Source organism: Camelus dromedarius, chromosome 5 (genome assembly GCF_036321535.1).
Source record: "Camelus dromedarius isolate mCamDro1 chromosome 5, mCamDro1.pat, whole genome shotgun sequence".
Lineage (NCBI taxonomy): Eukaryota > Metazoa > Chordata > Mammalia > Artiodactyla > Camelidae > Camelus > Camelus dromedarius.
In genome coordinates this window covers 54,683,006-54,698,542 of record NC_087440.1, presented here as the reverse complement: position 1 = coordinate 54,698,542, position 15,537 = coordinate 54,683,006, and the positions used below count along the sequence as shown (strand labels likewise).

Below are 15,537 nucleotides of genomic sequence, written 5' to 3'. Positions count from 1 at the left end.
ATTCTTACAATTTACTACAAAGCAAGGAGGAGAAAAAAGAACCTCTCAGCTGGCAATGAGCTGGCCCAACTCAGCTTGTGTGTTTATTATTACGTGGGTGTCCCAGCAGTGATTTCCTCTTGGACCGATCTGGGGGCTTCCCACAATGGTCAGAGTGGGGCTTTCTCCCATCCTGTGCTGCTTCCCCTGGGGAGTGAATCCTGCCTGTCTAACCAGGAGCTGTTTCCTGTTTTTAAACCAAGTTGTCATCTCTTAGTTTCTCATGACAGCCCAGAATCTCAGACCCCCTTGTGTCCCTCTGATCCCAGCCCCAACCTGCAGAGCCCCACAAAGCAGGTGGAAGACATTGAGTGGGGGTGGGAGAAGGGAGGCCATGGGAGAGAGGGTCTAAATCACACAGCAAGAACCTCCAGGCAGCCTGGCCTTGACCAACAGAGAGTGTTTCGGCTCTCCCTCTGACAGCCTCTCCCAGGCTCCTTCCTGTGGGTTCTCCACTACAGCTGAGAAACCATGATAAAGCAGCTATTTGCCTCAGATGAACAGGCTAAGAAAGCACCTCAGATGCTCAGGCTTTTCTGGAAGCCAGGTCTGGGATCTGTGTGGGCAGGTAAAGGATCAAGGCAAAGAAGAAACATGTCTTGCATTTCTTCCTAAAGGCCCCCTTGTGCAGGGCACCCAAGGTTAAAGTGGCCATGGGGCATCCTAAGCAAATCCCCATGAAGCCAGGTGTCGCCACGGCCTTGCTTGGTCTCCCGAGAAACAGTGCAAACAACCTCTGAGGCAGAGGAACAACTGTCATCAGTCTAGCCCCCCTTGGCCCCTCCCCTGGTCGTGGGGTTATCTAGGGGGATGTCCTGAGCCTCAGGCCCTGAGCTTGGCTGGCCCACCCTCCTGCCCAGGGTGGAGCAGACCTGTCTTCCTTGTTTCATGATGGTGGGGTTGGCGGCTGTGTTGCGCGGGGTGGAGCTGACGAATCCACTGGTGCCCAAGAGGCCAAGGCGGGCAGAAGGGACATTCCGGGAGGGGATCTGGTACTGGCGTGGGTTCCGTCTGCCCATGCCGCCGCCCACAGAGCTGGCTGTCGGGAGAGAGTTGGACTGCCCAAAGCCACGACTGTGAGAGCAAACAGAGACCAGAGACCATCAGTCACCCTCAGCCCTTCCCAGCCCCCAGGTGGCCAGCAGGACACCTCCTTGGGGTCTGCTCATGTTCTGACAGTTATGAGGCCCACAGGGGTCAGGGGCTCTGTGCCAGGAAAGAGCTATGATTAAAATGACAGCTAACATCTGAGAGCTAATACCATGTGCACCACCCTGGGACTTTTGCAGTGATTCTTCAATCCTCATGACAACCCTATGAAGTAGGCACTCTATCCCCTTTTACAGCTGGAGAAGAAAAACAGAGAGCTTAATAATTTCTCAGAGGTCATACAGCCATTAGGGGGCAGTGCTGGGATAGGAGCCCAGCTCTCCATCCTTCTTCCACTGTGTCCTGGTCCCTGAGCACTCACATGCCCATCAAGGGGACACACAGCAAGAACGTAGCAGAGCCAGGATCAGTGCTCCTTCCATCAGACCATGGTCCATTTCTGACGTCTGTATGTGCAGCAGACTTGGAGAGCACAGCCTCTGAGCCTCACTAGGACTCAAGCTCCTTAAGAAAAAAGATGGTGTCTGTCCTCATCAATCCCGCAGGTCCCATGCCTGGATCAGCTCCTGGCAGTAAAGGCAGGTTGAATGAATGAATCAATCGCTGACCACACGTCTGGGGCTCTGACTCCCGGGTTGAGAGGGGAAATATGAGAACAAAGACGATGATGCCTGCAAGCGCTCTGGACCTAGGACACCGACGGCTCCTCACTCCTCAGGCCTCCCTGCAGAAAGGCCCAGAGGGGACATGCCTCGTCTGGGTCCACGCAGGGAGGCGGTCAGGGGCCCCTGGCATCACGCGCGCACACCATGCTCCCGTTGGTCTGGTGACCTCAGCGCTGAAGAACTTGTTCTCTCCAACAGGCCTCAGGTTTTGGGAGGGTGCACAGCAGCCAGCAGGGTTGCAGGAACCAGCACATTCTTTCCAAGGAGAGTCAGCTTTAGTCATTCACTGATGGTTAAGTCGAAATGCTTTACCTCCAACGGCCACAAGATGGAACAGACTTGCTTTCCCAGCCACACAGGAGAGGTTTGTACCAAGCATGTTGAGGAGACTCCGGGAGACAGGGCTGACGACATAGTTTAAGCAGATGATAGGGAGGGGGTGCTGCAAAACAGTTATTTCCCAAGAAAGAGTTGTGTCTGTGTGGTAGGGAGGTGGCGGAGCATCTAAGTCACCAGCACGGTTGACTTCAGAAAATATCTCTTTCCTCCCTGTATTTCCTAAATTTCCTAGGGGGCAGGGGGAGGGAAGAGAATTCCACAGTGAGCTGGTGGCAACTGATTTCTGGGCTTGTGTCTTTCCATTTCTAGGCTTTTGTGGCCAAAGAAAGGGTTCTGATTCCGGTCAGAGGCTCATCTACATGTGGTCAGGAGGACACTCTCAGGTTCTAGGTCTCTTTGTTTATCTCATCCTTTCTCCTGCTTTTCCCCTCTCTCCTTTCTTTTACTAAGGTTTAAAGTGTTGGGTTTGAAAGAAGAAATTCAATCCAGGAGGGGCAGAAAGTGATTTCATGTGATGGGGGAAGACCTCCTTTGGAATATGGTCAACATGTCCCAGGTGGAGACAAGGATCAAGTGGTTGGTTGGTTGGTTGGTTTTTAACTACGAAAACTAGTCCTTTAGTTTTTGGAGTCAGAATTTTGGCCTTCTGATAAATGATTCAGTATTCTGCTAAGACTTTCCCTTATTTAGTACAGATAGCTTTTTTTTTTTTTTTGCTCATTTTCTTTTTTGGTTGGATTTTTAAAAAATTATTTCATATGCAAAGTAGAGCAGTCAATGAATGATGCAAAAATGATTTGTGCTTCCAGGAAGGCAAGACTATATTCTTAAGCAATGTGATGTGGGCAGAGGATTCTGTTACGGGATAGTCAGTCATGGGAGAAACGTGGACTCCTAAAATTAGGACTCATGGAGCTGGGATGTATGCGGCAGGTAGAGCCCAGAACATTTTGGGGAGAATAGGCTGGATGGAGGGGAAAATTTGGATAGGCCATCTCTCTAATGATGGTGGGATCTCACTGGGGCATCCATAGTTGGTTACTGCAAAGCCACTCTTGCTGAGGGTGGCCACTGCTGGTAACCAGAACGAGTGCTTAAGTCACTTAAGATCACCAGGCTTAATGAAACAACCATTCTTTCTGGGGAGAGAACAAAGTGACGAAAGTAAGTTTTCATTTCTCATTCTCTGCCCATCTGTGTCTTTCTCTGCTTTCCTAAATCTAAACAACCGATCTCATTACCTGGAAATGCATGAAAAGATTGATAAAATAACATGAAAAAGAACCAATTAATTGGGGATTTGTGATAATTCAAGCAGGGGCTGGGCTGCAGTTACCTTTGTATTATGGGAAAAACAGGTCTTCAAAGCAAATTAATAGCATAAAAAGATCTCAGGTATAATACTTAGAGAACACATTATTTTCTGGAGCTTCCAATTGAACTTCCAATTGAACATCCACAATCGATGATTGAATTTATTCTTACCGAATCAATGAAAGGAGGTCCATCAGGGCTCCAATCTGGCAAAACTTGGGTTAGCCTAGTCCATGCATTGCTTAATAACACTCTAGAGAAGTCAAGGTTAGTGGGAACTCTGATGTGGATCAAGAACAAAGCAAGGCAGACAGAGGCAGAGGATGGCACTTTGGGGAGGTGGAGCAGAGAGCGTAAAAGGTCTATCTTCGTCTTCAACCTCTATGTTCCATCTTCCTCTTGGAACTTGTCTCCCAAGGGCCCGATGTTGCAAGAGCAGTCTGGAACTTCCTCCTTTTACTTCGGAGTATTGCTGCCTTTACAAGAAAAGGAAGAGCCTGGGAAGGGAGCAGCTCCAGGGGAGAAGGAGGCTTAGGAGGAGGCCTGGCCTTTCATCTGGGCTCCCAGGAATCCTCAGGGTGCACAAATGGTCCAGTCCGACCCTCAAGGGAGGCCAACCCCACAGGCTTGGGGCCGGGGAGCTGGCAATAGAGTGTTGTTTTGCCTGACTGTCTTTTCTGTACACTGGCTGGAGACCAGGAGAGTGGTCCAGCATCCTTGTGGTTAAGAGCATTGACTTCAGAGCTCGCGCTGGCCTGCTTGGTCCAAGTCCTGGATGCCACTGCCTCCCGACTCCTCTGTAAATCGGGGTTAATAATAGCACCTCTACCTCATATGGTTGTTGCAAGGATTAAATGTATTAATATTCTTAAGTGCCCAGATACCCACTTGGCACAGAGTAAATGCTAAGTGTTTGTTTAATAAATAACTGTGTTATATATGCTGGAATATGATAACTCTTCAATTTTTACATTAATCTTTAATGAAGACTTTTCACAAATTCCAGCTGGCCTTATCTCCCTTAAGTCATATAAAGCAGTGATGTTCCAAGGCACACTTATGCAAATAAATGCCAAACATTTTAACAACACAGACACAGCTTCTATATATGCACTGAGAAATGAATTCAGAACTTTTTAAGTGCAAGTGAAAAAATTATTATTTATCTGCTCATTGCTGAAAAATGTAAAATAGAAGGTTGGTGTTTCAGCAAGTCTGCATCATCATTCCCTTGTCTCCCCAAAACTCCCTGTCATTGTTCAAGGCTTCACTCCACCCTCCCCCGTGATTCCTCCCCGAGATTGTCACTGTAATTCACCTTTAATATGCAACTGGATTCCTCAATTTAAAACCAGATTAAGGCAATGGGTTCTAAAGTACAACGAGGCTTATTTTTAATTGCATCCACAAAGCTGAAGTACTATGAAAAATCAAGAATGGTACTGCTCCACTCTTAGATTGCAGCTCAGACCAAAATAGACTAGCATGGGGCTCTTCACCCTGCCACCAACTATAATTAGCTTGTCTGCAGCAAGAAGGGAGAAAAAAATTATACTACCTCTTAAGGTGCTGAGAGAACAACCCGTTTTGTCCTTTCAGAGCCCCCTTTTGTGGATAAACCACCAAGTGTTTCGCAGGCATTCATTAAATCACACCCACTCCCTGCTCCATGCCCATCTAGACTAATACCGTCATTTTGACCATGTAAACTGAGTTGCCAAAGATCACATTCTGCTCTTCCTCTGGGAATCCTTTCCCTCTATAGCCTCTTCCCAACCCCCCATGTTTAAGGAATGTGATCTGGAACTCGTCACAGGGCGTCCTGGTAGATAAAGGAATGATGCCCTGCGTAGTCCTGCCCCAGAAACCCAAACAGGTGGTGAGGTATCGGAACCACTGTGTATTACAAAGAATGAAATCCCAACATACTTTCTTTGCTGTCGATATCCTGATATGTCTAGAAGGGTTTTCCGAGGGAAAGACCGAAAGAGCTTCTGCACCTGCTGTTTCCATGACAACAATCTTTTTTTCTGTGTCTCTGTAAATGCCTGCAAAAACAAACAGGACTTTTTAATGGGTGATGCAGCCTGGCATTAGAGGGAGAAACATGCAGTTAATAGGGGGATACACTGGAGTCTCTGCAGTTGCCTTTACTTCACCTGTTTCCATCCTGGTCCAAACAGCACTTGGTTTCATTTGGGAGCTGCCTGCACTGAAAAGTCAAGTTATTTGACGTTGGAAGCGCCTGGTAAGGTGCATGCATGAAGCTTTTGACAACCCTTGACTTCGTTGACTTCTGGCAGATCCATACCCACCTTCCCCTTTCCCTTGAATCTACTCTGGACTCTATTTATTAACCAAGAATGAATTGCAAAATTGACTGCTGACTACTCTGGATCTGCAGACCCCTGTATTTTCATAATCAATGGAAATGCTAAACCACTACCAAAATCAATCTGCTCGATGGTGTGTGTTTACCCTGGAGCGGTCGGTGGGGCTTCAGAAAGTGGGATATACTGTGTCATAGGGCTTTGCTGAGAAATCTCCAGTTAAGGGGCCCCATTCTCTGCACAACCCCAGTGAGCCAATCCCAACCTAAATTTTGTTTAAGGTTTAGGAAAATGGGTAGATCTCATGCCTTCTCAAGTCTTTTCTAGTAAAAGTACTGTCTGGGGACGTTTTGCCTACTGCCCCATGTGTAACACACTCACATCTATATTGTGTGTTCTTCTGTGTACAGACTTTGTACTCTGCATGACTCAGGGAAGGACTTCACAGGGGCTAGGAGTCCCCAAGGTGGAGACTCTCAAACCCATATTATATTAGGATCCCTCCAGGAGACTTTAAAATACAGATTCCTGAACCCCCTCCCATACACTCAGAGCCTGATTTAATAGATCTGGGAGGAGTCTAGAGAGTCTGTGTTTGTAACAAGTGCCCTGGGAATTCTGCTGTAGGTAGACCGTGAACACGTGGTGTTCTAGACGGCAAAGACCACACGTGCAACAGGAATCTCCTGTCAAGTGCCTAGAACTGTGACCCACACACTGTGGTAAATCCATCAGATTTGACTGATTAGCAGTGACAGTGATGGAGATATACCCCAGTAGTTTTGTCAGTAAAGCATGAAATACTTTAAAGTAGCCATAAACTATCACTTAAGAGTAACAGACCATAAAGGAAACAGATTGCTTATACAGAGGGGGGAAAATGACAGCTTACTTTTCTTCTAATGACATTTAATCTTTAAGGACCTAAACACAGGAGAGTGATGTGAACAAAAGAAAAAAGACAGTTAGTTACATTGTGGAAAAGGTCTTGATGACTTGCAAACCCTTTCCTCCTGGGTGACCTTAGCCACATGCCATTAAGGACAGTCATCAGGGAGCTACTCCACCAACACACTCAGTGCCCTGTTAGAAAAAAAGACACTGACACCCCTAAGGTGCATGGCAGATGGTCTCACGGCTAAAAGGTGAGGATGTGGTTCTTCTCTGTGGTCCCTCTCATTTGCTGGTGATGCTCGGTAAGGGGCCAACCATACATGAGTACCTCTGAAAACTGCAGAAGGCAGGCATTTCTGCTGGACTAATAAGGGGATGGATAGATTCTGCTTTCGACCAGCTTATTCAGACAAATGTTGAGTGAGGACACAAGATGCAGGGGCGCAGGCCAGGATGACTTGGAGAGGAAAATCCAGCCCAGTGGGTCAGTGGAAGGCTCTGGATGCAAATGGGGAGGGGATGAATCCCTGCACATCTTTATGTCTGGTTCTTCTGAGACTCAGCTCTTTCTAAAAACTCAGGATAATAATACTTCCCTCAAAGGGATGTGGTAAGGATTAAATGAAATAACTCATGAAATGCACTTAGAATACCCAGAACATGACTGGCTCACCATCACGATTCACTACGTACTGCCCACAGACACTCTAACTGGGTTTTTTGGTTGCATAGGCGAGAACTTTGGTGGTGGCATGTGAATGTTCTTCACATTTGGTATTCCACAATCACCTTTAACTGCAACAAATGAATTTAAGGTCTCAAAACTACAATTTTGAGCTGGTCCGGAGCCAGCCTGAGTTTCCAGATGACAAAGGAGTAAATGGTTCACTTTATAGCTGTGCACTCAAAATACTTCCAGGGACACTAGTTCCTTTGTGACATTTGCTATGGTGGCAAAGAGCATCCAAGAAGAGGGAAATCTCACGCCCCACTCAGAGAGCTCAGCTCTTTCACTCGGCACCAGGGTGTCAGGCTCATTTAATTCGGGCTGCGGACAGGAGCGAGCCCCATGGCAGTGCCGAGCGTGTGGCTGTTCTCCTCGGTCCCGGAAGCTGTAGCTGGGAGGCATGTGAGGAGTGAGGCCGTGGCAGGCAATGAGTGATTTCTGAAAGCTGGTTCCTTGTGCGCCTGCAGACAGCACTCAGTTGTGGGAGCTCTGCTATTGGCCAGGATGCCAGGACCTCACCTCAGCCTGCTCCAGGCAGCTCTGGCAGGGAGCTGGCAACAGCTTTCTCAGGGGCTGGAGGAGAAGGAAGACTCCAGACGCAGCCAGCCAGCTGCTTCCAAGTCCTCTGTCCCTGTCAGGCCCAGACCCATATGTCTGTCTAGAGGAAGATGTCCTACAGCCTTTGTGGCTGGATTACATGGCTTTTAAAGGGGGCAAGAGCTCATCTTCCCAGAACTTTCTCAATACAGTGAGGAGGCAAGAAGCCAGGGATTATAATCCAGGAGACAAAATGACTTGTCTCAGAAATAAAATTCAGAACTTTCCTGCCCTTCCTTTTACTGCTCTAGGAAGTCGGTTCCTTTGTCCCTGGCGAGGAAGGAAGGTGTCTCAGTGTGGTCAACACCCCTCTCCTAGTTGGCTAAAGAACAGCGTGTAGGGGTTCTGAAAGAGAGCCCTGTCTCTCGGAGCCCCCGCAGATCTTCAGCCGGGATGGAGGCTGAGCCTCGAAAGGGCCTCCCAGGGAGGGTGTGTTCTGCACACACAGAACAGCCTGAGGGTCTGGAAAATTATTTAAATGCGTTTCCTCTTTCTCAAACTCAATAAAAAGTCTTGGACGGCATTTTTGCTCCCGAAGCAGAGTGCACGCCCCTCCATCCTGATGCAAATTCAGGCAAGCAGACACGGCCCGAGCTCCTTTCTGGCCCTGACTCCCATCAGAGAGGTCCCTCCACTGCAAACAGGATGAGCCCACACAGTGTCATCTGCACCATATCACTAGAGCTTCCAGGGAGGAAAAGGGGGAAAGATGCAGAAAGGAAAGCCAGGATGCCCAGGGCGGGCACGCACGGCAGCAGGGAAGGAAGAGGCATCAGGCCACAGCTTCGGGGCCAGTGAGGACCGAGTAGGAAGCTAGTGCACCATCTGACAAAGGAGGCAGCTGGAGGACTCGTTATTTTGTCTCCTGGGCTCAGCAGACTGGAGGCGAGGTGGAAGTCACCTTGTCCTTCAGGATCTCGAAGGCTCAATGCTGAGAGTGGGCGTGGGAGAGGAAGCAGGGTTCCGGTTTGCTTTTTCAGAAGTTTAAATGCTCCTCTGGTCAGTTCCCCCCTGAAGCCTGACCCCAAAGCCCTCCTCCCCAGCAAGACACAGAACCCTCCAAGCACCGGAGGCTCCCTCTGCCTGGACCACTCCCTTCCGCCTCCTCACTACTGAGTCTTTCCCACTAAGACTGTGCTTGCCTTTCAGGTCTAGCTTGGAGTCAGTCCCTCTGAGGAAATGCCCCGTTTCCGGCTCTGGGCAGGTGCTCACCCCACCTCCTGGGCTCCGCGGCAAGCAGGGTAGCCTTATTGTCACAAGTGTGATGACCTGTTTTCTTTCGGTCTCACCCACTCCCCTCCCACTGGAAGCTCCCTAGGCAGGGACAGGGCCTCGGAGCTTAATAAACATCTTTAGAATGAAGGGGCGCTAAAATCCATCCTTGTGTCTTGCCTTCTTTCTGTTGCTTTTTGCTGTCCCAATTGAGAGCAGTCAGTGTCAGGACTGGACATGGAAAAGGGTGAGTGGGAGTTTGGGTGGAGGCACACACAGGAATTCATGGTGCTGAGAGAGGAAATCACAGAAATGCGGGTTTTGGGGGTCGGGGAGGAGTGGCTGGGATGGAAACCCAGAGGGAGACTGTACACCTGTACATGAGAGGCAGGTAGAGTCAGACCACAGAACGGCCGAGGGCCCAGGGAACTGAACGACCTGGCCAGCAGCAGACAGCCAGTGGGCAGCTGGGAGGTGGGAAGGTGCAGGGCATTTCCCTTCGCTGGGCCCACTGGATTCCTGGGGTTCCAGCTACCAGCACGGCAAAGCCAAGGGGACTTGGAGGCCTTTACCATCTTATTTTCACATCAAAATCTGACCAAAAGACCTCAGCACCCGAGGCTTATCCAGTCCTAAGTTTTCTAAAACCTAGACCTTGTCTCTGTAATTTTCTGGAGGGAGGGCACCCAAGAAGCCACTGGGGCCTTGGATCTGAGGCGCAGCTGCCCATCCCCACATATCCCTCAGTGCCCTGGTGACCAGGACCTGCCTTGCTCCACCGTGAGGACTGCACTTGCTCTGAGAGTTTGGGAGGCAAGGCCCCAGCCTGCCTCAGCCCTTCTTCAAAAGGACATATGGTTAAAAACAATTGCTATAAAAATCTCAAATCAAAACACAGCATAACAGCCACCAAACCACACACAACACACACACACAGACACACATTATTTCTTCTGAATGTTCTCTCTTTCTTTCTGCCTTCCTCCAATTTCCCTGAGCCAAAAGACAAAATGTTTCAAACCACCCAGTGCTAGGTGGCAGGACTGTGGTTAACCACCCCAGGCTCCATCCCTCGGGGAGGCTTCCAGAGTCAGGAGTTTCCCGCAGGCATTTACCCACACATCAAAGCTCAGTCTGGATGAATCTGGACACCAGCGTTAACACGCAAGCTGCATCTTAGTCTGAAGACACCACCACTGAGTTCTGCCCGAGCTATTATTCATGGCTGTCCACACCTCAAAAACAAGGTGTTGGAGGCCCAAATGATCACATCACAGAAGTTCTGAGAACAACTTCTATGCAACGAGAAAAACCAGGTTTGTGAAACGTGTCACTCACTCACCTCATGAATCAGACACTTGTCTATGAGCTGTAAATAGGAACTTATATTTTCCTCATCGGGTCTGGAGACCAAGAGCTGTGTGCACACTGGGAATTAAAAAAAAAAAAGATGAATTAGAAAAGTGCATACCCATTCTAATCTCTGAGATCCGCCTCTGACTTCCTTTCAGGACCAATATTTTGAGAGGTATGTGTGCCTGGCTTTACGTCAGGTTCACAAAAAAGGCCAGGAGGCTCCTCATTCCACTGAAGTCAGAGGCTTGGTCAGCACAGGAGCCCTCGCCTCGAGAAGCCCCTTCAGTTCATTCCATGCATGCCATTCTATATTAAGCCTTCTGCAACCCGGCCCGAAACAGACACTCTGGGAGAGGAAGAACACAGCGCTGCCTGAGCTCTGTCTTTGAAAGAGGCCCCATTTGAGAGGGAGTTCAAAGGCACTGAAGACCATCGGCCAGGATCAGAGAGCGGTTGCCATAGTTTTATGAATGAGGCCGCCACACCTTGTAGGGTGGGAGGTGTGTGGCACACACAAGAGCAGGGAGCCTGCTACTCAGTCACCGGAGGGCGATTTTCTCAAAGCGAGACACATATTTATCTGTACACAGGCTCACCTACATGCTCAGGGACGTTCTCAGAGAGACAGAGCAGAGCTAGCCTACAGGAAGAGGACACACACACTCACTGGATAGTTCATGGCCACACTAGTGTAGCCCATGCTGTTAAAACCCTAGAGGTCTTGATGTTCTGATTTTGATGGGAATGTTTAGAAGGCCAAGTGGAGACGGCTGGACAAAGAGTCAATTAGAAGTAAAAAAGCCATGCACTCAATTGGATCAAGCTTGAACCTTGGCCATCATGGTTCCTTTCTCTCCCTACTCCTGAATAACCAGTCTGTCACAGAATCCCACTTATACCCTGTCTTGGCACATAGATTTTCAGTATAACATTGTTTGTCATAACAAAACATGGAAACCACCTCCACGTCTCTTAACTGGGGCCCTGTTAAATTGTGGTTTATGTCTACGGGGGAATAGTCGTCTCCAAAAAAGAATAAGGTGTAAGGTGTGCTTTGGTAGTGATAGAAGTATTAAAAGCATATCATATGAAAAACGAAGCTGCAGAGAGACATACAAACCAGACCTGTTTGTGTGTAAAAAGGATGCTTATGTTCTTATATATAATTATAATGTTTCTGAAGGGATATTCTAAGTTGTTTATAGTGGTACCTCTGGGGACATGGCAGAGCCTGGGGTGGAGGTGGGGGCGATGTTCCACCTTTCACCATTTTAGCTTTAATTTTTTTATGTTGAGCCTGAATTGACTTCATAATTTGTTGAATAATAGTTCAATTTTAAAAAGAAGCCATGCCAGAGAAGTGTGGGTCTCCTGAGGGCAGAGCCCATTGTGAGTCTTGTCATAGGGAAGGGGGACAAGGTACCACGCTCTCAGATAACCACCCCCACATGTACCTCCACCCATGGGGTCACGCACACAGCGAAGAGCCCACCTGGGGGTGGGGGGAAGTGAAGAGGTGAGTGAGGAGACCCTTCCTGGCCACGAAGCTACTGGCATTTCAGCTCCAAGGGATGCTACAAGTCATCTCCTCCGAAACAGACTTCTATAGATTTAAGCCCCTTTTTAGGGTATGTACTGCAGGGAGCTTCTCACTGCACCTGCAAGACTCAGGTATCCATTTCTTTTGGTCAGAACTCAGTTCTTTAAAATGGCATGAAATTTTGGACAATAAAAAAAATTGTTTCCCCTTCCCAAAGGAAACGTACTGGCATTCGCTACATTTTGTAAATAATCGAGATTTCTCGTGGAACATCCCATTAAGCACAAGTGATCCTAGTATCGGACGTGGTCAAGGATGTGTGCATGGGGTCTGAGATATGGGGAAGGCACAGGGCAGTCCAGGCAGAAGGGTGCTCTTACCCATGTGACTTCTATCCTGCCCTCCAGACACACACAGCATGGCCACGGTGCCTTGTGTGGTATGTGGGAAGGGCTGCCTTTAGCCTGAGGGTCCGAAGTGTGCTCCACTAGGGGGGCCCAGCAGGCCCTGGTGTGAGGGAGCAGGAGAGAAAGGAGCCAGCGTTAAGGAAGAGGCCTTGGGACCTCTCTGAGCCACACTTTCCTCATCTGTAAAATGGGCTTGTTACATGCTCTGGCAGTTTACCCAGCACCCAGGGGAAGCCCCTCAGGAGCTGGGAGCTCTGGTCAGAGGTGAGGAGAGGAGGGAAGTGGAGGTAGGAACAGTGGGCTGTACCTTTTCCCATGACGCGTGTGAACTGCCCCGGGAGATCTCCCTCCGGCAAGGGGGTGACAGCCAGCTCCCCTTCACAGCTGCTTAGCTGGTGTGGCTGGAGCCCGCCGCTGGCCCCTGCTGAGGCTGTGGCAGTGGCTGTGGCTCCGGCGGCCACAGCACCATCTTTGCAGTCGGGGCTCTGGCTCTCAGGACCCATCAGCGAGGGTGGGTGCGGGGCCTGGGTATCCCGGCGGCGAGCCTCGGGGGTGGTGCTCGGGGAGCTGTAGGCCTTGATGGGAGTCAGGATCATCTGGTGCAGCTCCTGGAGCGGGATGCGCAGGCTGCCACCCTCGATGATGTCCTGGACAGTCAGAGGAGAAGGCTTCCATTAGGGTGAGGAACTGAGGACCCACCTCCACGCCTCCCCTCCTTTGCCCCGAGCTCTTCCTGGACAGGACACACAGCTGCTGACCCCTTCATTAGAACGTTCTTTGGAAGAATGACCATTTAAAATTTTATCACTCTAAATTAGCCCAGGTAGACAACGAGGAAAATGCACACTTGTACAGTGGGGGAAATGTGGTCACCTGAAAAATCCCATCATCTCGAGATGGCCACTCAAATGATTTTGTTACATTTCCTTCCCTGGCTTCCTCTATGCCTTTCTTTAAAATGCATTCATATAGTTTACATCCATATGCTTTAGAAGCTGTATAACAACGTTACACAGAGCCATGTGCTGGATTCCTGTCCTGTGTATGATTTGTTTTAGATGAAGGAACCTGCTCACTCACACCTTTACTCAGTCTATGACACAGGCAACACAGGCAGTGGTTAAAAGCACAGACTCTGGCACAGATGCCTGGGTTCAAATTCTGACACTCCTTTGTGACCTTGGATAAATGACTTAACCTCTCTGTGCCTCAGTTTCCCTGTGTATAAAATGAAGATCACAGTGGTACCTGTCTCATCGGGTGGTTGTGATGATGTTACTGTTTGGAAAGCTGCAGGTTTCCATGTCATGAGCTTCTTTGTTCAATTAATAAGTATGAGTTGGGTGCTGCGACCTGCTGTGTGCTGGGCTAGGCATGGGGGGAAGGTGGGAAAGCTGTTAGGGGTCCCTCCAGGAGTTCATGTCCTACCACGAGATGCACATTCCTCGTGCTAGGGACTGAGGCACAGGCCAGGGCTGTTGTGGCGGGAGTGGGGCACTCTCTGAGGGGATGGCACTGGGGCAGGAACCCAACCAAGCACTGGTTTCAGGTTCCTGGAAAGGAGCACTCCAGGCAGAGGGCACTGGATGGGCAGAGGCGCGGAGGTGGGAGTGGGACTGGGGTGTGCGAGGAACAGCAAGGAGGCCTAGGGCCGGGGCGGGGGGGGCGGGGAGGTGGGAGGGAAGGAAACCAGATCCAGGGAGCCACGTGGGCAGGCTGGGGCGGGGATGCAGGAGTTTCTTCTACATGAGATGAGAAGTCAGGAAGGCTTTGAGCAGGGGAGTGACATGTTTTAGAGAGACCATTCTAGAGAAAAATAAGTTATTTTATGTATACGCACACATATGCTATACAGGCATACCTTGGAGATATTGTGGGTTTGGTTCCAGGCCACCGAAATAAAGCAGTTATCACAATAAAGTGAGTCACACAAAGTTTTTGGTTTCCCAGTGTATATAAAAGTTATGTTTAAACTACGCTGTAGTCTATTAAGTGTGCAATAGCATTACATCTAAAAAACGTATCTTAATCAAAAAATACTTCATTGCTAAATAATGCTGGCCATCATCTGGGCCTTTAGTGAGTCATAATCCTTTTACAATAGTAACAGCAAACATCATTGATGACAGATGACCATAACAAATATAATAATATTGGGAAAGTTTGAAACGTGACATGAAGACGTGAAGTGAGCAAATGCTGCTGGAAAAATGGTGCCAAAACACTTGCCCGACACACCATTGCACAAACTTCCAATTTGTAAGAAAAAAGCAATACCTGCAAAATGCAATAAAACAAGGTGTGCTTGCAATGTGTATGACTGGATGTAATATGTACAGAACTTTACAGAGTAAAATTGGATCCTTCTGCATACAGTTTGATACACTGGGCATTTTATTAGAAAAAGGAATGAAAGTTGATTCGGATAGACATCTGTCTATGTGCCGGGTGCTCACAGAGGCGCAGAACAGGCTTAGATGCTTGTGGCTGGAGGTCAGGGACTGGGGGTCTTTCCTGGCCCTCTACCACAGTGCTGCCCAGAGCTTATGCAGCAAACCTCTCCCCAGGACCCAAGAAAGACCATGACAATCAGGGCCCTGATTACTAATGAAGTATTTAATCTTCTGAGAGCCCAGAATAGCAAAAACATAATTTTAAAAGCCTGAAGCCTGAATACCAACCCGTTCCTGGGATCCTCTCTTACCAAGAAAAACTGCTTGATGATGTCAAGGAACACAAGCTCATGGAATGCAGTCATTTCTGCACCTAGACTTCCCATCAATCAGAAAGCGGAAACCTGAGGATACAGCCTTGGACAGGCGTGCTTCCACGCTGGGCGGCAAAACACTGACAGCCCGCCCCGTCGTTGGTGGGAACCTCCTTTAGCAGAGACTGAGTCATGCCTCTGAGGGAAGTTAAATGCTAAGTAGCCACCAGAACCATCTCAAACCTGGCCAGGGCCACTATTTGGCCTATCTGAGGGGAGAGAGTCCATTTTTCTTTTAAG

The 15,537-nt window shown here is 48.9% G+C and overlaps 1 protein-coding gene across 2 annotated transcripts in view; it reads right to left on the bottom strand.

Annotated features, from left to right (window-relative positions):
* The window catches only part of SAMD4A (sterile alpha motif domain containing 4A), a 201,961-nt gene that overhangs the window by 18,007 nt on the left and 168,417 nt on the right, over positions 1 to 15,537 (bottom strand). For both annotated transcript variants that reach the window (XM_010982945.3, XM_031453758.2), the window contains 4 exons: positions 12,838 to 13,177; positions 10,570 to 10,655; positions 5,397 to 5,515; positions 912 to 1,113 (listed from right to left, as the gene is read on the bottom strand). In XM_010982945.3, the coding sequence (XP_010981247.3) occupies positions 912 to 1,113; positions 5,397 to 5,515; positions 10,570 to 10,655; positions 12,838 to 13,177 (747 nt within the window). The remainder of the gene's footprint in view (positions 1 to 911; positions 1,114 to 5,396; positions 5,516 to 10,569; positions 10,656 to 12,837; positions 13,178 to 15,537) is intronic.